General features: G+C 34.6%; 1 protein-coding gene across 1 annotated transcript in view; it reads left to right on the top strand.

Moving 5' to 3' along the window:
• Window positions 1-376, top strand: part of LOC124365164 (inter-alpha-trypsin inhibitor heavy chain H4-like) — a 71,587-nt gene extending 71,211 nt beyond the window's left edge. The window contains 1 exon segment of the mRNA XM_046821120.1: window positions 224-376. Coding sequence (XP_046677076.1) covers window positions 224-260 — 37 coding nt within the window. The 3' untranslated portion in view covers window positions 261-376.
• The last annotated feature ends 24,645 nt before the right edge of the window (window positions 377-25,021 follow it).

Raw genomic sequence — 25,021 nt, 5'->3', positions numbered from 1 at the left:
TATCAATCACAAAAATTATTTAAGTATTTAATGCTCTTTGTAAAATCAATCATTCAATGCATTAGAACAAATCAGAAGTAATTGTTTGTTCTTGAACATTACAGTTGGATCAGTCCATTAAATATTCTGTAACATATTACAAACATAATTGATGTGTTGATTTTTATACCTGAAAAAAGTATATATTTCAGCAGAGTTAATTATAAGTTTTTATCTGTTTTAGATTCTTGGGAGTATGCTGTCCAAAAGTGACTAGCTGAAAAGTGACTCATTCAGTTTGGTGATCATCTGAATTTTTTATCATTATACATATATCTGTAATTGTCTGGAAATTTTAACATATGATTACTAATAAAGTAAGTTTTACTTGTTTTTATTTGTAATATTTTACTAGTGTCCTTCCTATTTTTTCTCCAATTTAGCTTAACCCTTTGAGTGCCAAGTATTTTTTGAGTGGGTATACTGAAAAGTGCCAGGTAATTTTCTAGTGGGTGTACCTAAAAGTGCCAGCCTTTTTTCAGACATTTTGCAAGGTTTTAGTAAAAAATTCACAGTTTGATTATTTAATAAGCTATCAACATGATTCTTTTTTTTATTTTACTCTGAAAACTCTGTTTAATTAACATAAAATAACAAAGTTACCATAACACTAAATTTAGGAATACCAAAAATAGACTTACCTAAAAAAAATTCAAAAATATTTTTTAATTTCATTTTTCAACCAAATTATTATGACCGGTAAAATCGGACGTCGGCACTTTTCGGCCAACTTTTGACGTCCGGTAAAATCGGACGTTGGCACTTTTCGGCCAACTTTTGTCGTCCGGTAAAATCGGACGTTGGCACTCAAAGGGTTAAATATGCCATATTTAACTTTCTCCAAATAACAGTATTAGATCAGGAAATGATAGGTGTAGGCAGTACAAAGATTGCTGATGCTTAAGAGCACAATCGTAGTTAATCCCATCTCTGCTGGTCCGCTGCTTCATTGTCAAGAACTGCCATTGTATGCTGATTACTGAGCCTGATGAACTGTCAACAATTCTTTGTAGCCAATTGCCAGTCAGCCACTACTATCAAAATATATAAACTACCACTATCAAACGTTTAAAGAGGAGCTGGGCCTAGTAATAAGGTTTGTTTACTTAAATTGTGGAATCCAGTAATTTTTTAATTGGGGTTTTAAACTAACAATTAAAAATCCATTTCTATAAATTTTTAAATCTGAGGAGGGTTTAAATATCAAATTAAATCAAATCAAATCTTTAATTGCTCGTCACAATTACACATTGTATGGCAAACGTCAGAATTAATTATAAATTTAAAACTCGCATACCACATTACCACCACGTCCAAACTTACATAATTTTCATGCATTCCAGTCTCATTCATTCATCGCCAATCTCAACCCACTTTCAGCGCTGGAGTCAGTCATCGAATTGGGCGGTCTCCCAGTTAAACGCCAGAAACTCGTCAACGCTGTAGAATGCATTTGATACCAGGAAGCGCTTAAGACGAGCTTTTGACGCCTTGGGCGTTTGGGCGTTTGTAATACAATTTGGCAAACTGTTGATGAAATGAAAACCTGCCTGCGAAGGCAAGTGCTCATAAACCACCGTTCTGTGTCTTCCAGTACGGTAGTTATCTCTGCCTCTAGTCTCATACCCGTGTATGTCACGTCCCCTGGTTAGGGCACATTTAGACAAACAGAACCAAGATGTTTCTAAAATGTAGAGACTGGGCAAAGTCAACAGTTGCAAAGTTTTGAATGCTGTTGTAAAGTAACAATATCTCTCTGCTTTGTTGGTTGCCCTGTTATAATGCTGGATGATAACCATTTAGAAACCAGAATTCACCATGTTTGTAGGGATTTATCAAGATTTGACAAATTACCTGGGATAATAATAAAGACATAGACATTTTCTTTATTTGCAGTTTCGTCAAGAAATACAATGGCGTCAAACATTTTAAAATCGAAAAGAAGAAGAGAATGGACAGTTTTCAGTTCTTCCATTGCAGGAACTCTTCCAGCATATAAAAAGGTTTGTCGATCAGCCATGCTGTCAGAGCAGTCTTCAGTCTTGTTCCCGTTAGGGTCCTGAGCTCATTTGGCAGGAGGTTGTGGAGTTTTCTTCCCATATACGCTGGTGTCTTCTCGTACAGTGTGAGGTGATGGCGAGGCATTGTGTAGTGTGTGGCATATCTGGTGTTGTAGCTGTGGATATTTTAGCCTTGTGGGAGGGTTCCTGCATCAACATACACTACTTCTTTTATATAAAGGGAGATGACAGTCATTATTTTTAATGTCGCAAAAACTTCTTTGCATGAGTCTGTAGAGTTTATACCGGCCAGTATTCTCACTGTTCTTTTCTGCAATACTGAGATATGTTTTGTGTTTGTTGCTGTTGATACTCCCCAAACAGCCAGCCCATATTACAGATGTGACTGAAAGAGCGCATAATAGGCGATCATAGCAGTCTCTAGACTACCTGATTGTCTGATGCGCTTTAGAACATATATACAGGAGCTGAGTTTAGCTGTTAAGGCATCTATATACCGAGACCAAGAGATTTGGTTGTCTATAATTACTCCAAGAAATGCAGAGTATTCTTCCAAAGACACACCAGGCACAGTTTGAACCAAGACCCCTCTTCTCCCGAAAGCCAGCTGCTTGGTTTTGGAAACATTCACGGCAAGATTGTTCTCATGGCAGTATTGGCAAGCCATTTCCAGAACAATATACGACTATACGGCGAATTCATCTGGTGAGTGTTCAGCAAGTAACAGCGTCGTGTCATCCGCATACATTACAGCTTCACAGTGTTCTCCCAAGTACCGCGGCATATCGTTTGTAAGCAGTATGAACAACACTGGCCCCAGTACCGAGCCCTGCGGCACACCCCTTTTTATGGGAAGAGGGTTTGATCTTATAGCCTGTGAGAGCCCTCTATTTATTTCTGTCAGCTCTACCACCTGACTGCGGCCCTCCAGATAACTTCTGAACCACTTCATAGCAGTACCCCCGACACCCAAACTTCCAAGCTTGCCAAAGATCAGACTGTGGCCCAGGCAGTCAAAAGCCTTACTAAAGTCCAACATAATGCCTGTAACCAACTTTCCTGATTCCAAGTTTTCAACAATGAATTCAGCTAGAGCAATGATGGCTGATGTAGTAGAGCGGCCTTTAAGAAATCCATGCTGTTTACCTGTCAAGAGATGGTTAGTCTCACAGTGATTCATGAGTCTTCTGAGAACCACTTTCTCCATTACCTTGGAGAATGTTGGGAGCAAGGAGATAGGCCTGTAGTTACTGGCTTCCAGTGCACTTCCTTTCTTTAGCTTAGGGTAGACCTTAGCTTGCTTAAGTGCTGAGGGGAAAAGTCCTTGTGTCAGGGACATATTTACATGTGTCAGGGGTGGTATTAATTCAGTACTGCAGTGTTTTAGCAGTTTCGCTGGTATATCATCAATACCAGAGGATGTTTTAGGTTTTAATGTGTTTATAATATCACTGATTTCTTTCTCATTTGTGAGAGGTAAATGTGAGAAAATCATGATTGGTTTCTGCTATTGTAAGAATTTCCCTGTCACAGGTAGGGTTGTTTCTAATTGTCTGATCAGAAATGTTAGTAAAAACCAGATTTAGATGGTCAGATATTTCTCTAATATTTTCTGTCGTCTTGCCATTAATGCTAAGTTGAAGTTGTTTGCTTGTATTTTATGTTGTCCGTTTATTACTTGCCAGATAGACTTTGACTTATTGCCTGATTGTTCAATATAGTTTGTGGACGCTTGCTGTGTAAGAAATCTGAGTCTGAGGTCGTATTCTTTTTTAATTTGATGTGCTTCAGTCTTATAGTGGTGCTGTCCTGTAGTTTCATAGTTTGTAAGATAGTTTAGGTAATCCTTTTTAAGTCTGGAAGCTTCCTCATCCGCAAAGATACAGCCTTTTTGAACACATATGTCTGGAATTACTTCAAAAAAATGTTCCTTGAATACTGAAGCTGCATCCCTGTAGTCATTTATGGACAGCTGCACCTGTTATACGTTTTTCTATAAAAAATTCCACCTGATCACTGATGCAGGGCTTAGCAATATTTTCTTTGGCATTCAGGTAAAGGTTAAGTGAATTACCTGTTTTTGGTTACCTGTTGGCTGAAGTGTAGCAGAAACACTAGCAAGGTATCCTAGATCTGATTTATTAAATTACCTTGTTAGATACAACATCACACATACATATGGTAATAGAAGGTTTTGAGTATTCGGTGACTACAATATGTTCTATTTCATATCACTAAGATTTATGGATATTGTGATATATTTATGTACTTATTAAAATAGCACTGATATTTTCAAATTATGAACACAGTCCCAGAGAGCCATGCAGAGACATGTACTAAGGGCGCAGGATTGAAAGTGCTAATTTTATTATTGTTTTAAACTTTAATTTTGAGTCACATCTCACAATTAATAATAATAATAATAAATTTGTTTATTAATGTTGTCGTAAAACATGTTACATGCATTGACAAAGTCTAATTCAGCTAAGGACTAAATGGCATTGTCTCTAAGTAATATTTAATAAGTCTAATACAAAAAATATATATATAATATATATATATTATATATATATAAAACAGAAGACATTATTGTCTAGTTGATAATAACACTGATTATATCATGAGTTTATCTTAAAACAGTTATAGAAAGGGTCCCTTAACAGCCATTCATAGTTTATTTTTATAAATCTTAAGAGGGTATTTTTCAATCAGATGTTTCAATTTGTTATGCACTTTTAAGCCAATTACAACATGACTATTCAAACATTTGCTATGGCGACTCCTCCTCTGGAAAGTTGTTGGCAATATGAATAAGCCAATGTGAAATTTGGAATTTTGCATAGGTCGATGTTCTTGTCGTTAAAACCGTTCTCAGTTACAACAAGTACATCTGTTTTCGTTTCTTCACACATCAATTGAATTTCGTCAAGCTTGTTAGTGGCAGATTGGGCATTTTGGTGAAGCAGTCAAATATGAACCTGATTGAGAAATTTTGAATTCGTTTGTATTTGTTGGGTAACGTCAGTCAATTTTGCCCGTCGGCCGTTCGTGGGGTCCCTAAAAAACAGAATCAGTTTTATCAGAATTCACAGGAGATGAAGTGATAGGTGAACAGCTGGTGACGGCCTCGGCAAAGGTTTTGTTGCCAGGATGTGATGCTTGAGGTGACGCAAGCGCGAGTTTCGAAGGAGCTAGTCGTGGCGTCTCAGGCAGAGGAACTGGTCTCGAGGGAGTGGACAGCAGTCATCGGCTCCATAGGCTGCACTGCCGCTGGAGAAGGTGCCGCCGAGTTGTTGTTGATGGTTCTCACAGGAACTAAAGTTGGCCAGTCTCCCCGCAATCAGTCGTGCCAGAAGCCTCTTGCCGCACATTCTCAAGTGTATGCCGTGGGCAGTAAAATTAGGATGTCGGATGCAGTTTAACTCCAGTACCCTGACATCCTTATACCGATTGCAGAGTTCCGTTATGTAGCCATTCACTATCCTGATCGTCCTGTTTATTGCATTGTTCGGAGTTAAGTCATGGAAGGGTAGCTACTAGCACTTTGGAGGATGAGCTAAGCTGTTTAAGGATTCCCTCCATGTATTTGTATATTACCTCCTCCTTTCCCGTTGCAGCATCATTGGTGCCCGCTATGACGACATATCAGTGGTTCACAGATGGTGGGCTGTTCGATGGTGAGACGATGTGCAGCAGGCCGGCTCCGGCTTTACAGACACCACACACTTGGTTCCCTGGACCTGTGAGCTTTCCGACAAGACCGGCGATATATCGGGAGTGACTATCACCCAATATGGTGACACCATGGAATGGGAAATGTATTGGGCTTTGTTTTTCGGCTGTCACATTATTACTGTATACATGTTTTTTCTTATTTTTCTTTTTTCGTTTTTTATTTTTTCCTGAGAGGACATAGATTTATTCTCCCTGAGAACAGTCTCCTCATCAGTTACAGTTTTTAGCTGTTCTTCAATAGCCTTGATTGCCGATATCATATTGGATCCTTCTTCCTTGAGGATGATGCACCTTTCACAAGGCCGCTTCAACCTTGTTACTTCTTCCTCCAGTATTTTAATAGTTTCATTAGCCGGTGTCTTGTCATCAGCTATGCGTGTGACGATCTCAGTTTTGGTGGTTCGGTGTTCAACGGTGGTTGGAGCAGGTTCCGATGATGTCTTTGTTCAAGGTGGAGGAGTCGAATGCAGAGGAAAAACTTCATTCGTGTACTGGGATAGCCGCATATCGTTTTGTATTGCATGGCCGAGAATGGATTTCATTTTTGTTTTTAGCTACTATATCTCATTTTGGGCTAAGTTTTTGTTCATTAGAATGCTTTCGGAGATGTCTAACGTTGTCAGTGAGATTTCTGTATTAGTTAACACTTCAGATATAGGAGTGTTATCCTCCGGAGGCGACCCTGGAAGGTCCGGGGTAACGGGTGTTGCGTGTGTGTAGTGGTGGCGGTCTCAGCCGCAGGTGAGCAGGCATGTCGGCGCGCTTCTGTTGAGGTGTCAGCACCAGAGACCTCATAGTAACAGGATGCGGGCCATCATGGTTATCATTTGTGGACAATGTTTGGGTTTTTTCCAAATTTGTTTCTACCATAACTAACACAGAAATCTCACTGACAACACCAGACACTGACAGCATTTTATATATATAAATTGTTTCCACAGTAACTTCATACCACACGGTATGCGGCCTTAAAACCACTGTAAAACTTTAGCTCTAAGCAATTTTTTTCAATTAATCTTTATAATCATTTCAATATTACGAATCGAAACATTAAAAGTTTCTGGATTTTAAAAATATCTCCTATTTCCGTTTTACAGTACAAATAAAGCATGAAACCCATTATATATTTAATTTGATATGAATTTCTCTTAAAATTCCATACATAACACATCGACATATTTTACAAAATTTGCATGACATTACAAAAAAAGTCTTTAGTAAAGTTTTCAAATGGCCGTAGCCCAAAAATTAACTTTAGGATTCTCCAGCTCAACCAAATCTGAACACAACATGTTAATTATTTCAACATGATTCTTAAGGTCTTAATGTTTGAAACCGTACATCGCCGCTCGCACACCCACAGCAAACCATCAGGGAAGCGCGCGCCCATGGTGGCGAACGGGATGCCGGATCAAAACAAACTAGGTAAAAAAAGAACACCGTGGTCAGTATACTCAGGTTCATTTACTAAGACACCGCATAGGCCTATCCAGTCAAAAATAAATATATATATATATATACTATAAATAAAAAAAAATAATAAAAAGTGCCTGCAGTAGTATATTCCTCAAACAATCCTTATCAGGTGCACCTGCATACAAAAATTAGAAACGCCATAATTTGAAACAAGAAATGCCAATTCCACCCGGTATCCTTCGGCTAAGGGCGGGCTCCTAATGAAATCCAAGAAATAACTAAATAATATCTAAAACTAACTTAAAATTAAATAACAAAATATAAACTATATAAATGGCAACAATAACAATAACAAATAAATAAAGAATATGAGCAGGGTATCACAGATGTTGACTAGTAGAAATGTCCATCATGGTGGCCGTCCTTCAGCAGAGCGCAAAATCGAAGGTTCTCTGCGACCACGCATGATGGAGAGATGACAGCAGAAAATCAATTCATCTCCTGGACCTCATCAGTGAGGGGCCGTAAACTTAGCCGCACATGTTAGAAGGAGAACAGCTCAGCAAAACTAAATAAAACACTTAGTTAAACAAAAATATATTAAACTGGAGCTACTCCTAACTTGTACACCACGGCTCGGAGTCTTTGCCACTCTACCGGAAAGGCCAAACGCCTTCAAATGGTCAGTGGCCTCTGCAGCCAATAAACCACACACACATACACTATATAAAACACACATGAGCCGGGGAGATATAGGTATTGAACCGGCTCATGTTATTGAATATGACTTTTTTATCATTATTTTATTATTGCTATCATATACTTGTTGTAATAGATTTGTTTTTGGATAAAGTTTTGCTGTAAACAGTGTCACCGGTGATGGATAAAATAAATAACTGTACAAACTATACTAATGACAAAAAGTTTATTATATCAATGTACCAAAACAGGTCCACAGTGTCTCTTCCTCTCAGTGTTGTGCCATTGTATCACTGTGGTTATAGTAGACCCTGCCGCAGTACGAGAGAGAATACTTCTAGCGAGCGAGAGGCCTAATACTGACTGAGTCAGACCAGATTACTTAAGTTGGAAAGAGTTTGTATAGTTTGTTTAAGAGAAATTCATATCAAATTAAATATATAATGGGTTTCATGCTTTATTTGTACATTAACTTATTGGCTGAGCATTAGCAAAATCGATAGCTCAAGGGGTTGTAAAATATTATATATCTGCTGTCTGTCCACGTGACCTATAGACTTGAAATTTGTTCATAAATATTTATTCCTACATTATGCGCCAGCAAAAAAGTCCATTTCAGAAGGAGCTTGTCTGCAAAGCATTCTTTAACAAGCCAATAAACATCATGTGGTGATGCCAAGTTGTTTCCTAGCTTTGAGTCAATACCAACTAGAATATGAGTGTTCGAACAGTAAAGCATTCTTAGAAATATTAAATACTTTATTTTGGCAACAGCCTGTGGTAATTGTAAACACACAATATAACAACATGTGAAATTGATTTTAATTAACAGTTAATTTCTGAGTACAGGCGTGTACACGATAAAGAAGAATTATGTAATTAGCATTAAAAACGAGTATGACTTATTTCATACAAGCTTCATCTTATCATGATGATGCAGGCTATTATGAGGAGTCAATACGTAAAGAATGTCCCTGGAAAACTTTTGATTACTCGATATTCCTCTATTTAATATACATAATATACAAAAGTGCTCATCTGTGCTTGTGTGTGTGCGCGCGCCTATGTGTTTGTGTGCTATCTTTAAGTTGTTATTTGTAAATGGCTGAAAATTAGTTCTGTGCCAGCATCTCTAAAACTTTTGCAATGCAGCAATTTAATGCCAAACCCATTTCATACATTATTCTAATTAATAATGACAACTGAGAATCAGTGTAACTACCAAATGTCCTACCGCTATAAAGATAACGAACGAAGATAACGAGATATGATATATATGATATAGGTGACATCATGTTTGTGTGAAAAAGTGTGCCAGTTTTTTTTAACTCTAAGTTGTGTCTTATTAAATTGTTAACAGTTTAAAAGTGCAACAAAAGTTTTGGATAAGTATTTGAATTACATACAAGTAATAAATTTAATTTTCTATTAGTTGGAAATGGAAAATATAAGCATTAAAAATTACTTTACTCTTTTAGTCATGCTTTTTTAGGAGACAAAACCACATGGTTGTGGGCATACTTTGAACAATGATTTGAAGGATGTTTGGACAGTCCACAGTTTGACTGTTTGTAGCATCACTCACTATTTTTAATTAGACTTGGTGTTTTTGAAAAGTAAATTTGTGGGGAAAAAATATAATAACAATAATAACCAAATTATAACTGGCAGGAAGTGGCCTACTGACATGACTCTAGTAGTGACAGGCAGTTGGTGAGCAGAGTATAGCTTGCATTGTCAGTCAGCTGTACCTGTTTACCTAGTCCAACGGCAGGTAAAACTAGTAGGCAGACAATAACAGCTCAAGGTCAGCCACTATTGCCTGCTATCTTCAATCTTCAATTAATTGCTGTGCCCACCAATTATCTATGGTCCTATGGTTCATTGATTAAACCTTTATTAGACATTGAGAAATTACATACAAACCGTTATTACCATACTATTTAACATTAAAATATAAATGTTTCTATATTGGGAAATATAATATTGGATGTTTATTTCCCTGATTTAAAAATTCAAAAATGGAAAACTTAAAACATCAGCCAGGTGATCTGGTAATAGCAAAGTTAAAGGGACATGCTCCGTGGCCTGCAGTGATTGAAAATGTGGAAAAAAAAGGAAACACATTTATTTTTCAATGTAATTTTTTATGGTTCCAAAGAAAAAGGAACATGTAGACTAAGTGAACTATCAAGTTATACCAGAACAAAAACATAAAATCCCTCAGGATAAAAAGCAGAAAAATGAAGTCTACGCCTTAGCATTTAAAGAAATTGAAGACGATTTGAGAAGTAAGCAAAGAAAACACTGTAATAGGGGTTCTCTAAAAAATCATGTTATCCCTCCTGTGCTAAATAAAACTACAGACTTTCCATCTCCACAACCGAAAGCCGGTGAAACTCCTACTAATAATTTACTTACTCCTAAAAACAAGGCGACTAAACATCAGAATGTCAAAATCCAAACCCAGCTTTCACATTCTGTTCATAACATGGAAAAAAATACGTGTAATAGGTTCTCAATCTGCATGTCAATAATGGAATCAAAGTATATCACAGATGACTCTATTGAGTTATACTATAACATGCTTACGGCAAAAATAGTTTAAACAGGAAATATTGTTGATGAATCCCGTGGTAACACAAGCTATCAAATGTTTAGAAGACACTAACACTATTGTGGAGCCTCTTCAAATTCAAAACAAGTCATTCATCTTCTTTCCTATTAGTGACTCACCTGCCATTGACCAAGTGGGGGGATCTCACTGGAGTCTTTTGCTGTATGTGAAGGGACATGATGAATTCTTATACTTTGACTCAATTGGTGATTATAACTTATCACATGCTAAACAGGTGGTAAAAAAAGATATCTAAACACCTGGGCTTGGGGGAACTTACACCTATAAACAAAGTAGCAGTACCACAACAAAGCAATGGAGTGGACTGCGGTATCTATATGCTTATATTTGGCGATATACTCATCCAATGTATCATTAAAGGGACAATTTATGAAAATAAAAAATAACCGAGGAGATTTCTGGCCAGACATCAAAGAAAGTGATATATTAACCAAGCGGGCTCAGTTAGCTCTACTGTTACATAACAATAACTTTACCACACTCAGACCCGACACAGCTGCTGAAATGATGTAACCAGATGCCCACTCCTACCCCTACACAGGATCTTCTGGGATATTCAGCACTAGAGGGCTCATTGATCATACTCCTGTAAGCTGTACGGCTGATTCCAACATAAAACATAAATAAAAATTGTAGATATAACATGGATAAAAATGCTACCAACCTAAGAAAAATTGGAACGAGGTGAAAAAGAGGAAAGGAAATAAAAAAAAAAAACTGAACAACAAGGCTCAAGATCTCACTGTTATTCCTTTAAGTGGCAGGTTTGAAACCTTAAACATCACAGAATGCGACTCAAAAGAAAGAGATGTAGCACAATTTGGTAATGAAAAAACTATTTAAAGCAGGAGAAAGAAAAAAAAAACATCAATCAATAAACCAATATCAACAGGCAAGAAGAGTAAAGATGGTCGAAAAACAATGGATGGTGAATTTTACGCAGACAGCCATGGAAGGGGTCTTCCTGAAACAATCGGTGCCTGTAGTGGGGGTAGGATTAGAGTGAGTGGTTCTGGTTATGCCCGGGGCTACAGTCTGCCAAGTGTACAGACACAGCTGAAGGAGCTCTTCATCGACCCATGGTCATTATTGCAGGGACGAATAACATACTTAAAAAATCAACTGAAGAAATCTACTCTAACTTAGAGAGGAATTTGCAGAGCTTAAAACCAAAGAAAGAACTGTAACATGTAACAACAAATTCCTAACCGCTATGATACAAACCCGATTGATCCAACACATCACGATATAAACATAGCAAATAATTATATCAAGGAAATTGCTGTAAGAATGGACAATGTGCACATCATTGACTTGGATGAACTTGGAAGAGATCATTTCACTCGACATGGCCTACACCTAAATTATCGAGGAAAAAAGAAACTATCTTATATGATAATTGATTCCCTGGAAAAAAACCTTCAAATATCACAAAGGAAAAAAACACCTAAACACTGAAATAGAACTTCCTTCTCAATCTTCAACCATAAAACCCTACTCTATCAACATAATTGAGGCAGACATGAAAAAAATAATAAGACAACACCAAAACGATCCTACAATAGCCTTTGCGCACGCTATCTCTAACGATTTAGACCATGAAAGAAACATGAGTGCTGGGGTTGCTGTAGTTTTTAGAGAAAGTTTTCGGAAGACCTCAAACCTCTGACTTTGTGGATACAAAATTAACATGTCAGACACTTAAGAGCGGAGCAACAGTTTACAGTTTGGTCACTAAAGAAAATTACAATGGTAAACCGACCCAACAAAGTTATAATGAGGTTTTTGAACAATTGATCAAGGACTTCAAGAAAAAGCAGCTAAAAACCCTCTATTGTTCGCCCATGGGATGTGTGCGTTGACCTGATAAGACTGGAAAATTTATGTGAAAACATAACCCGCCTTCAGCAAACCACAGGTGCTACAGTCTGTGTAACATCCTATGACCAACCATCTGCGAGAAGGAAGCTGTGGCATGGTCTCACTCATACAGAGTTTTTGGAGAAACTGCGACAAGTAATGAATGACTCCAGAAGTAAAGCAGCAGCCCAAACAACTACTACAGTGAACTCGCCCTCTGTCAGCCCGATCAGACTTAGACCCACTCAACTTGGAGACAACGCAGACACCACACAGAGTCCAGTGAGCCCGAGGGTGGTGCCAGGCTCTCAAGAGTACAGCCAAGTAATGAGGTCTACGCTAGTGAGTGATGTACAAAAGCAGAGTAATGTGTCTGTGTTGAGTCTGACCAAGTTCCACAAAAATGTGCTATAAACAAGAGTAATATAACTGATAGTACAGGACTAGTGGAAAATGTTAATTTAAACTGACTTTAGGTGACAAAGATAATGTATCTGCAAACTGTAATTCTTTAAATAACCCAAAACTAGCTTCTTTCAATATTCACTCCAGTTTGATAATGGCACTATAACATTCAAGTTTTAACCCCCATAAGATTTCTGAATTATGTTTATTTTATCTCAGCTAAATTCAAAAATTAAAGTAATACAGTATCTATAAACGAGCATTGGCTTAACAATTATTCCATTGTGGTTATTAGAGAACATAAATAATTTTAGAATAGCTGAATTTTATCGTTTATGTTAGGAAAAATTCATTGGAGAGGAGGTTCATGTTTATTGGTAGAAGCTAGTTGTAAATATAAAAGTTTTGAATAATATCTCCTTAGTTTTGAATCAGGATTTAATATTTGAGTGTTCTGCTGTGGAACTCATTGATTTAAACTCTATTGTCATATCTGTATATACAATTCCTAATTATGAGGTAAAGAAATTATTTTTTTGCAAAGTTTGAAAAGCTTCTCTTCTTTTTTGCAACAGCGAATGAGTAATAAATTAATTTTTGTCACAGGCGATTTTAATGTAAATATTTTAGAAAATAGTAATTTTTCAGGCAAGTTTAGAGAATTAATAGAGTGTTACGGGTTTATCTCTACAATTTGAGGAACCAAACTAGAATAAACCCAGTCTTCATCATCCTGCTTGGACAACATTATAACAAATAAAAAATACAATGCAAAGATTAAAATCAATATGGATTTAGGGTTGTCTGACCATAATGCTATCTTTTTAAATATACCTGGTCAAAAAAAATCCAAAATCCGAACAAAAATAATGTTATGATCAAAAAAGAGAATATATTCAGATATTAATGTAAATAGTTTTGTTCACTGCTTGGAAAGAAGTGGTATCTCAGACTTTGACCCAGCTCTTGATGTTAATAAAAATTACAACAATTTTTTAAGTAACTTCATAATGACATTGAATAATATCTTCCCTCATAAAACTTTTAAGAGGACCACCAAGACTAAACCGGTAGTCTTGAATTGGGTTACTCTGGGTATTGAAATATCTAGTAAGAAGAAAAGGGAACTTCATTGGGAAGCAAAAATAAACAGAAATCCAGAGTTTTTAAATTATGTCAAGTCTTACAAAAAAACATTCAAAAAAGTAGTAAAGGCAGCAAAAATAATGGCAAATAGCGCCTACATAGTTCAATCTGAAAATAAATCTAAAGCTGCCTGGCAAATTGTAAATACAGAACTTGGCCACAATAGTATTAAAACTAAAACTGGTATTGTATAGAATGGGTCCAAGGATGGAGAGGACATTTCTGGTCCTCAAGTTGTAGCTGAGAGTTTTAATGATTATTTTTCAAATATAGTTTTTAAATACCAATGTAAAGAGAGCCACCGTTAATGGAGTTCATATGTCAATGAAGCTCTCACTTGTTGTGAGGCTGGGTTTCATTGTCTAGCTTCAACCCTTGCAATATTGGTGAAATTACTAAAATAATCTTATCAATGAAAAATAAAACCTCATTAGGATGGGATGAAATACCTATCAAGTTGATAAAAGCCACTGTTCATATAATATCAAGGCCCCTCACATTAATTATCAACCAATGTCTGAGAGAAGGAGTTTTCCCAGAAAAATTGAAATATTCACAAATATCACCAGTTTTTAAGAAAGGCTCAAAAAAGGATTTAAGCAATTATCGCCCCATATCAGTTTTAAGTAATTCTGTCAAAAATATTTGAAAAAGTAATTAACTTAAGACTTGTAAATTATTTTGAAAATAATCACTTACTTTACAGTAAACAGTTTGGTTTTCACAAAAAATGTTGGGAACAAGGTCAGCTCTCACAGAATTTACAAATGAGGTGATGGTGGCACTTGACAGGGTCGCTGGCTACAGCGGGTGTTTTTCTGTGACCTGTCTAAGGCCTTCGACTGCGTGGACCATGGAGTATTGTTACTCAAATTAAACGATTACGGTATAAAAGAAAATTGCTTTAGTCTGTTGAAATCCTATCTCACAAATCGAAAACAAAGAACTGTTATATTGGATAACAATTCAAAATTTTTTTCTAATTGGAAGGATATATCTACAGTGTCCCTCAAGGTTCTATTTTGGGTCCCCTTTTATTTTTAATTTATGTTAATGACCTAACCAAAAGCCATAGATAGAGACTTAATCTTGTTTGCCGACGATACAACAGCATTAGTTAAAAACAGATTAAATACTGAGCTCCCTGATTCAATTTCAGATGTATCTAATGCTATGGATTCTTGGTTTAGTGCTAATGGTTTAAAAACTAAAACATTGATAAAACCCAAATTATAAAATTCTCATTAAGGAAAACGGCTGAAACTTTAAATGTTCCAAATTTAGTACCTTCTCATAAATTTTCTGGGAGTATTTTTTGACGAAAACCTTAGTTGGAAAGTACATGTAGAAAATGTTGTAAAAAAGATTAGGTCAATATCTTTTGTATTTTTTGCATATGAGAGACTGTGTGTCCCCCTTGATACCATAAAAATTATTTATCATGCATACGTAGAGTCAATCCTGAGATACGGTTATAGTTCTGTGGGGCCAATCCTCAAATATCAAGTATGTTTTTAAATATCCAAAAAAAGAATAATTCGCATAGTTACAAACTCCAACCCACGTAGTTCATGTAGAACTCATTTTGTGAATTTAAAAATTTTAACAGTAATAGGATTGTACATCCATGAAATTTTAACTTATATTCACTTTGAAAAAAATGCTTTGCCAGACCATCTCAGGGTTTCAGCATAATTATAATACATAGAAATGGCCTCGTTTTAAGATATCCATCCATCGCTTAGCTCTTTTTCAAAAAAGTCCTATATATGCGGGGTTGAAGCTGTACAATGGTTTACCTGCGGCATATAAGGAAATGAACCAAAAAGAGTTCAAAGAAAAATTGAAAAATGAACTATTGAACACAGCATTTTATTCATTACAAGAATAATTTTGAAAGTGATTTGTATCTTGGTTTTTAGGATAAGTATTTTATTTTCTCTGAAATTGTAAATTGATACTAATTGACCTTATTAATTTTTTATAAGGTTTGACGATGCACCTGTTTTTCTATGTGTAATGTACATATTGTAAACGTCTTGTGCAAATAAAGTATGTCTAATGTCTATGTCTGAACTTCGAACCGGTCAGCCGGGCTTCGAACTCCAGCTTTTTTTATAAAAAACGTATTTGAAAATGAAATTATATATGTTATATATATTAATATTACATAATATATATATATATATATATATATATATATATACTCTTATATTTATATATACATATATATATATATATATACATATATATTTATATATATATATATATATATTTTACGTGATATGTATCAGAATAATGTGATTATTATTTTTACATTTATAATTGTATGTAAAAAAACAGTAAAATGCGTTTCGGCTAAGAACAGACGTTCTTATTCTAATTGCAATAATAATTGCAAGAAACTTCCTCGTCTGCTAATTTCAATGTTACCTAGTGTACTTTTACAGTGATGAATAAATTAGAATTTTGTGGATTTATTCATAATTACAGGCATTCCATGTGGACTGGTGTTTTGGTGATGTACATATGTTTAGACTAAAATAATAGAAGTTGAAAATATTTGTCACAATCAGTGATAATTTTATATGTTTCATACTTACAAGTTTTTGACAGTGACTTTGCACATGGTGTACAGTAATAAGATCTTTGCACAATAACATTTTAATTAATCACTAGAAACTGTAATAAACATATATTATTTTATTTCCATATAAGGAGAGTTTTTCAATTACAAATTAAAATTTTATAGTGGAGTTTTATCCAATTACAAATGAACACTTTATACTGACAGTAGGTCTCTGATTTGACTGTTTGGACTGATTTCCTGTAATCAGTTTCGACAGTACCGGCAATCCTTACTACAGGTCACAGCTTGTCCTGAACTCAATGCCCATTTGTAATCAGCTGGGTTTGTTTATTTTATGATACCAGGTGCATCCTTGTCAAGATTAAGGGACTTGACTTGTTTAACTGAAAACCTGATCTCTGATTATGACTGATTATTTGGACTGAACTTTGTTACCAATGTTAATGTGAAATAAATAATACCCTTCTTTATTAAATTAAAGTAAAATAATACATCACTTAATTGTAAAATATAACTTTTTGGGAGACATTTTATTTTCTTATTATACTAATGCTAAACTATTCATTAAGTACAGTGATTGAGTAACCTTAATAAAATGAATTCTTCACACACTGGGATTAACACTAAGGTTGATTTCCAAATAAATGATTTAGTTATTGCCAAAGTTAAGGGTTACCCCCACTGGCCTGCAAAAGTACTGAGTGTGGACAGTGTAACTCATAAAAATGTAAAAAAATATGAGGTAGAATTTTTTGCTACACATGAGACTTCGAAACTCAACAAAGGGGTTATTAATATGTTATTATTATGATAACAGATTAAAGTACACACTAGAAGTGGTTGCTTCAAAACACAGGGAAAAATATAAAAAAGCCCTGTTTGAAATTGGCAAAGCTAGCGAGCTTATGAGAACTCCTGGCAAAACAACCAGTCCATCGGTAGTTAACATTATAAAGTCACCAATTTCTCAGCTACATCAATCTGAAGTGCCTCAGAGTTCGACACCTATTTCTCAACAGAGAGATAGACTCACACCTAATATGAGTGAGGGCTTACCTACATTATGTTTAACCAAAGATGTGGCTGTTAACACCCCTGAGTACCTGGATTTGAGTTTCCAGGTGGGTGCTTTAACAGATAGATGTATTGAGCTAGAAAAGGCATTAATTGAAGAAAAAAAATCTGAATTCTGCAATGAAACCACACCCAAGTAATGATTTCTTCACAAAAATTCTTCAGCAAGAACTAAATAAAAACAAAATGGAAAATGAAAACTTGAAATCAGTTATTGATATTTTACAAAATGACAATAAAAAACTATTGGAGGAAGTAAATCAGCAAAGAAATTCCTCTAAATGTCTCCAATGTTATCCACCTCTGAACAACTCGTGGCACACAGTTAAAGGAAGATCAAGTAGTTTGCACAATCTAAATGTAGGTAAAATTGAATGTGAAAATGCGTATGCTGTGTTATTGAATGAAAATTCCAACTACAACAAAGAATCAATATCAGAAGAAGAAATAAAGACAAGAAAATCAAGTGAACAAAATAATAAGAAAACAATAACTAAAAATGTCAAAACTAATGTTTCTTGTAAAATGGAAATAAATAAGAGTAAACACAAAATACTGATACTCGCTGACAGTCATGGAAAGAGTCTTGGTAATATGATTGAACAACGGAGCTCGGCTAATGTTTGCTCATTTATTAGACCTGGGGCAAAGTTTGGTCAGGTCACTGAGGATGTCAAAGAGCTTACTAAGGAGTTGTCTAATGATGATCATTTATTAGTAATAGCGGGCACAAACAATATTGAAAGCACCAGCATTGAACAACTACTGAAAGATATACAGACGCTGATAAAAAACTCCAAGCACACCAATCTTGTACTGGCTACAGTTCCCATGAGATTTGACACCCCAAACCTGGATCTAAAAATATCTACAGTTAATGTAGAGATTGAAAACATAGCTAAAAATCATCCAGAACTAAAACTTCTTCCTCTACAAATATTTCCTCAACATGCATTCACTAGCCATGGGCTACATATGAACAAAAAAGGAAAGGTGAAGACTGCTGAAATGTTATTAAAATTGTTACAAAATAATTCCTCTCCAGTAAAAGAAACAAATATGGCAACAAATGATCGAATCACAGTACTGGAGGCAGAGATGAGTCAGATTATAGAGCAATATAAAGATGACCCATCGGTTGGTTTTGCACACACTATATCATATGATTTCCATGAAACAAAAAAACATATGTCTGCTGGGGTAGCAGTTGTATTCAAGCAAAAGTTTAGTCGGCCCCACATATCAGATCTCATTTATAAAAATCTAGCTTACCAGAAGGTACCTAATGGATCATCAGTGTACAGCCTTGTAACAAAACAAAAGTACTACAGTAAGCCTACCAACAATGACTACAATGATGCATTCTACCAGCTCGATCTAGACTTCAAGTCGAAAGGACTGAAAACATTGATTTGTTCTGCTATGGGCTGTGTTAGGGACCGTATTCGACCGCAACACTGCACAAAATATTCTGCAGTTTCAACGCTCAACGGGAGCCACAATATACATAATTTCTTATGACCAGACAGCACAAAGAGAACTGTGGAATGGGCTCACCCATAGTGAGTTTGTAGAGACCCTGAGAAAACTGTTTTCAACACCAAGGCCAGTAGAGGAAGCTCAGCAGATGGACCAATCAAAAGCTACTGATGTCACTTATACTGCAACATCCACAGTCCAAATCAAATCAAATCAAATCATTTATTGTCAGGACACTACAATAGTGTATAACAACGTCAACAAGTTATAACATGTGAAACTAGTTAAAGAAGCATACTATTACTAGCATTGTAAAATTCATTTACACTATATATACACTTCTTAAGCAACATGTTTTTTATGGAGGTTTCAAACCTAGGCCTAGATAATATTTTTATATGTTCAGGTAAAGCATTGTACAATTTGATTCCCAGATACCTAAAGCTACTTTGCGTGCTTGTGTATTTACACTTCATCAGCAACAGATCATTCCTATTTCTCGTAAAATAGTTATGGTTATCACTAAGGCTAACAAGGTCATTCAAGTTATCTTTAACATACATCAAAACACTTAATACATAAACGGATGGCAGGGTTAAAATATTAAATTTTGCAAACCAACCTTTACAGTGATCTCTGTTAGATACACCGGCAATCAATCTAACAGCCCTTTTTTGCAGAATAAAAAGTTTTGTTGCATACTGTGTATTGCCCCATAAGGTGATTCCATAAGTGATAAAGCTATGAACATAAGCATAGTATACAAACAATAAATAATCAGTTGAAATTGTGCCCTTTAATGCCCTAATTAAGAAAACACCTTTAGCAGCTCGAGAGGCTATATAGTTAATATGATCATGCCACTTGAGATTCGACTGAACATATATTCCAAGAAACTTAATACTATTTACACTACTTTTACTGTACAAATTAAGAGGTAGGTCCTAAACTTTTCCAATATTTATGCAAAGTTTATTTGCAGAACACCAATCCAAGACAGTAGAATTCTTATCGCTAAGTTTATTTACATTGTCCAAGGCTGATTCCACCGTCCTTCTGCCATTTTCATTGCTTCTGAGTCTTCTCATCAGTCTGCAGGAGTCGTGCTCGGTGAAACTTCTAATACAAATCTTTGTTGCATGAGTGATGAACTGAGAGTACACACTGTTGGTGTAGAGAACGATCCAGAACATGATCGTTCATTCCTTTGTAAATAATTCAAATGTGAATAGTACCGTAAGTTTAGCTAGTTCAATAGGTTTTTTAGGAATGTAGGGAATGACAAATGTTATGCTAGTAACATTAAAACGTCAAATAAATTAAAAATTCTTCAGGTAAATATACAGTGTGTGAGAAACAAATTACTAGAATTAGAAAGCTTCTGTAAGGAGCATGACATTGAGGTGATCAGTCTGTCCGAACACTGGCTCACTTCAGAACAGGTGGATATATATACACCTCAAGGTTATGTTCCAGTTAGTTTTTTTTGTAGAAAATTGTTCAAAAATGGAGGGTCAGGAATTTTAGTAAAGCTGGGTACTGAAGTTGGAGTGATTGAAATGAATGAGTATTGTTTGGAAATGGATATTGAGTTAAGTTGTGTAAAATTAATTTTGCAGAATTTGTTTGTTATTTCTCTTTACAGGTCGCCTCAAGGTAACATTAATACATTTTTTGAAAAATTTGAATTGGCCATAAAGAAAATTATATCTAAAGACACAAAAGTTATTGTCTGTGGAGATTTTAATATAGAGATGTTGCAAACTGGTAACCAAAATTCGATTCGATTTCTAAACTTATTAAGATCACTCAACATTTACTGTACTTATTTGGCACCAACAAGAGCTAACTCTTGCATAGATAATATATTGGTAAATTTCTCTAAGGATTTGTATACTGTAAACTCTGTAGATGGCCACTTTGCAGATCATATTCCACTTGTAATCAGTTTAAAATATGATGACCTAGGCTTAAATACATCAAAAAACAAAATTTCTAAAACATTCTTTCGTTCTCAAAGTGTAGACAATATTGAATTTTTTATTGAGGAATTGAAGAAAGAAAAGTGGAATATGATCACTGATTTTAAATTATGAAAGATAAATGTTTCAACAATGTTTGACAGTTTTTTTAGCCACTATATTAATCTATGGAATTTTTGCTCACCATTAATTAGTAACGAGGTAATAGTAAACTACACTGTAGAAAAAGTAAAATAAAATGGTACAATTGTGAACTTGCTCAGGAAAGAGATTATATGTTAAGTTTATATAATATTTATAAAAACATGTTGAGGAATGGATCAGAGCATACTGAGTTAGCTTACAATGCATATCTCTTTTGTAAAAGAAGCTATAGGGCACATCTAACCTCTGCCAAAAAAATAGCCTGTGAAAAGTACATAGACCAAGCACAAAATAAGTGCAAGGCAGCTTGGGAGGTTATATCTCAAGAACACTCTCCAAATTCTACTAGAGACATCACACTTGACCCTGAACAATTAAATTATCATTTTAAACATTCTTTTGATGAATTGGCAAGTCAAATTCCAGACACTAACACTAAAATTTATGATTTACTAGGAAGTAGACTGATCAATCCAAATTCTTTTAATTGGACAAATATTAATTCAGAAGATGTACCAAAAATAGTTTCTAAATTCTCAAATTCTAAAAGTTCTGATGTTTATTGGATTTCTAATCATTTATTGAAAAAAACAATTGGTTTAATTAAGGAGCCGCTTTCTTTCATAATAAACAAATGTTTAGAATGGGGTTACTTTTCAAATATGTTAAAGATATCTAAGATCACACCAATTTTCAAAAAAGGGGATAAAAGTCTTCCTCAAAATTATCGCCCAGTCTCAGTTGTCCCTACTTTTTCCAAAGTCATTGAATCCATAATGTATAATCAACTTAGTAATTATTTTGAAAAAAATAACCTCCTTTCTGAATCTCAATTTGGATTCAGGACAGGCCGTTCAACAGTTGCTGCAGTAACCAAAGTAGTTCGCAAGGCATTGCGGGCATTTGAAAATAAGCAGTCAGTTTCTCTTTCTCTATTAGATTTAAGTAAAGCATTTGATTGTGTTCCATTAAATAGTATTTTAACTAAATTAGACTTTTATGGAATATCTTCAAAGTCTATGAAAATTATTGAGTCGTATCTAATAAATCGTAGACAGTATGTAAGTTTAAGAGGGACACAATCATCACTAATAGATGTTTCTTTAGGCGTTCCTCAAGGTTCTGTCCTTGGACCCTTCTTTTTCCTTGTGATAATTAACGATTTATCAAAAAATGTTGGTGTGAATTCTGTCATCTATGCTGACGATTCAACTCTGTTCTCCTGTCATAATAATCTGGAAAGTTTAAAGACTACAATGACTGCAGCTCAAAGTAATGCTCAGAAATGGTTCACAACAAATAAACTTCTCTGCAATGAAAGTAAAACGCAAAACATATTGCTTAGCCTTTCTCAAAACGAACACCAATCTGTTAATTTACTGGGAATTTGTATTGACACGAAATTGAGTTGGAATGATCATGTTAACGGATTAAGCAAAAAACTTTCGAGAGTTGCTTTTCTGTTTTGGAAATTAAGATCTATAATATCTACTGAGTACCTTAGGACAGCGTATTTTGGATTATTCCAATCACATATTGCTTATGGCTTGATATTATGGGGCCATTCTGTAGCAGTGTCAGATCTGTTAATAATCCAAAAAAAGGTTATTAGAACCATTTGTCATGCTGCACCATTAGATCATTGCAAATGCCTATTTATACAATTACAAATACCTACCATTATTAATCTCTACATTTACCATATTATATTATACACTAAAGCTAACCTCAGAAACTTTTTCATTAGAAATCAATTTCATATACACAACACCAGAAATAAAAATAAGCTTGACATTCCTCAACATCGACTGGCCAAATTTGGAACATCCCATATGGTAAATTGTGTGAGATTTTTTAACAAGCTTCCAGAAATGGCTCATGTTACTCCCATAAGTAATTTAAAAAGAAAATTTTATTTGTGGCTTTTAGATAATCCATTTTATTCAATTGACGAGTTTTTAAATATGGATGTCAATATTCAGTTTTAAACCATTGGGTTTTAATTTTAAACTATATATTTATTTTACAACTGTAAGGTAAATGTTTTTGAGTCTCTTAAATCTGTTTTGTGGTTTTCAATGATAGTTGTTTTTATATTAGTATGTTTTATACTAAAAAGTGTATTGACAATGCCTATTTCATTGTATATATGATCAACGGCAATAAATATCTTATGTCTTATGTCTTATTATAAATACGAAAGTGCCTTTGTTTCATTGTTTTGCATTTCACGCGTAAACTATTTAACCGATTTTACTTCAATTTTACATGGGCATTCATACAGTCCTTGGGATGAATATAAGCATTTCTTGTTTAGAAAATCCCTCCGGCCTACGCCCCACTAGACTTTAAAGTAGCGTAAAATCGTATCTTTGTCTCTAGGTTGTGAAATATCAATTACAAGAGCATGTCTAATGTATTCTACTGTTCTGTGTAAACATTGTTTATTATTTTCAATTTATAAATGTGATTTAGTTAGTACATTCAATAAGGAATAATCATTATTTTTCTTGTCGCTTTATATTTCAACGCTTAGGTAAGTACTCATTTATCTTAGAAAACTTCCTGAAACATAAGTTGGTCACAATTTGACTCTGAATACTCCCTAAGAAGTAGTTGGGAAGAAATGTGCTACATGAAAGTTCGTTGAACTGTAACTTTGAACTAATATACAAATTCCAGGTCTAAATTTTCTAAATTATTAACAATATTTTTCAGTATATAAAGAAACATACGCGTAATGTCATTGTTAATATACTTTTCACTGTACATTTTTATCAAATATTAAGTATTAGATCTAAAAGACAATGTTACTATCTAAATTTTTCCTATAAATTTAAAGAATGATGTAAAAGGCTTCTCTGATCTGAGATATATATTTTCTAGACCGAAAAACAAGGCAAACCCAAGTATGAAACAAAACGTACTAAGATCGGAGTAACTTAAAATTACTATAAATATACACTTTTTAACATATTTTGTGATCGTTGGAAAAAGGCAAACTCAACCTTAGTGTCGGAAATATTATAATTCATTCAAACCAGGCCATCCACGTCTATCGCCTACTAAAATTGCATGCAAAGCAGCTGGTAACTGCTCGCAGTGCAGATATAAAAGACAATGTAGTTTAACTATAACTTTTATTATAAAATTTAAAGACTGTTATTAAACCTAAGTTAGTTGCCTTTTGACAAAATTAGGCTTCTATACACATACACACGTGTGTGTTTATATATATTGACCGAGAAAGAGGCAAAATCGGGTATGGAATAAAAAATAACTAAGCTCAAAGTAAATTACAATTACATAAATATATATGTATTAAATGGTTTTTTTTTATTTGGATTAGTAATAAAATTAATATTTATCGTTAAATATATATGTTTAAATAATGATCAATTGCGTACATTTCATGGTTATAATTTAATAATTAATATTATTAGAGGTTTTAAATGAATAACCCAATTTTGCGTTATGTTATAAGAGCTTAATAGCTATGAAACTGTAACTAAGGAAACTGTCAATCAACCTTCATTAAAATTTAGTTGGGCATACAAGATCTCAGGTTTATGACTGCTTTCATCAATAAAATGTATTTTTTTAGCCAACGCAAATAAAAATATCTTGAGATCAGAAATGATTTAGTTTTATTTGGTCATGTTTCATTTATATTATCGAAGTTCATTATTATGGAGCAAGATCAAAATATAACGATTACAACACACAGATTCCAATGTGCAGTCAAACACCGCTTGAGCTTAGTGAGTCGACCGCTGAGGCCTTACATTCTGAT

Source organism: Homalodisca vitripennis, chromosome 1, assembly GCF_021130785.1.
Source record: "Homalodisca vitripennis isolate AUS2020 chromosome 1, UT_GWSS_2.1, whole genome shotgun sequence".
NCBI lineage: Eukaryota > Metazoa > Arthropoda > Insecta > Hemiptera > Cicadellidae > Homalodisca > Homalodisca vitripennis.
Note: the sequence above shows the minus strand (reverse complement) of the source record. Positions and strands in the feature narration are given on the sequence as shown.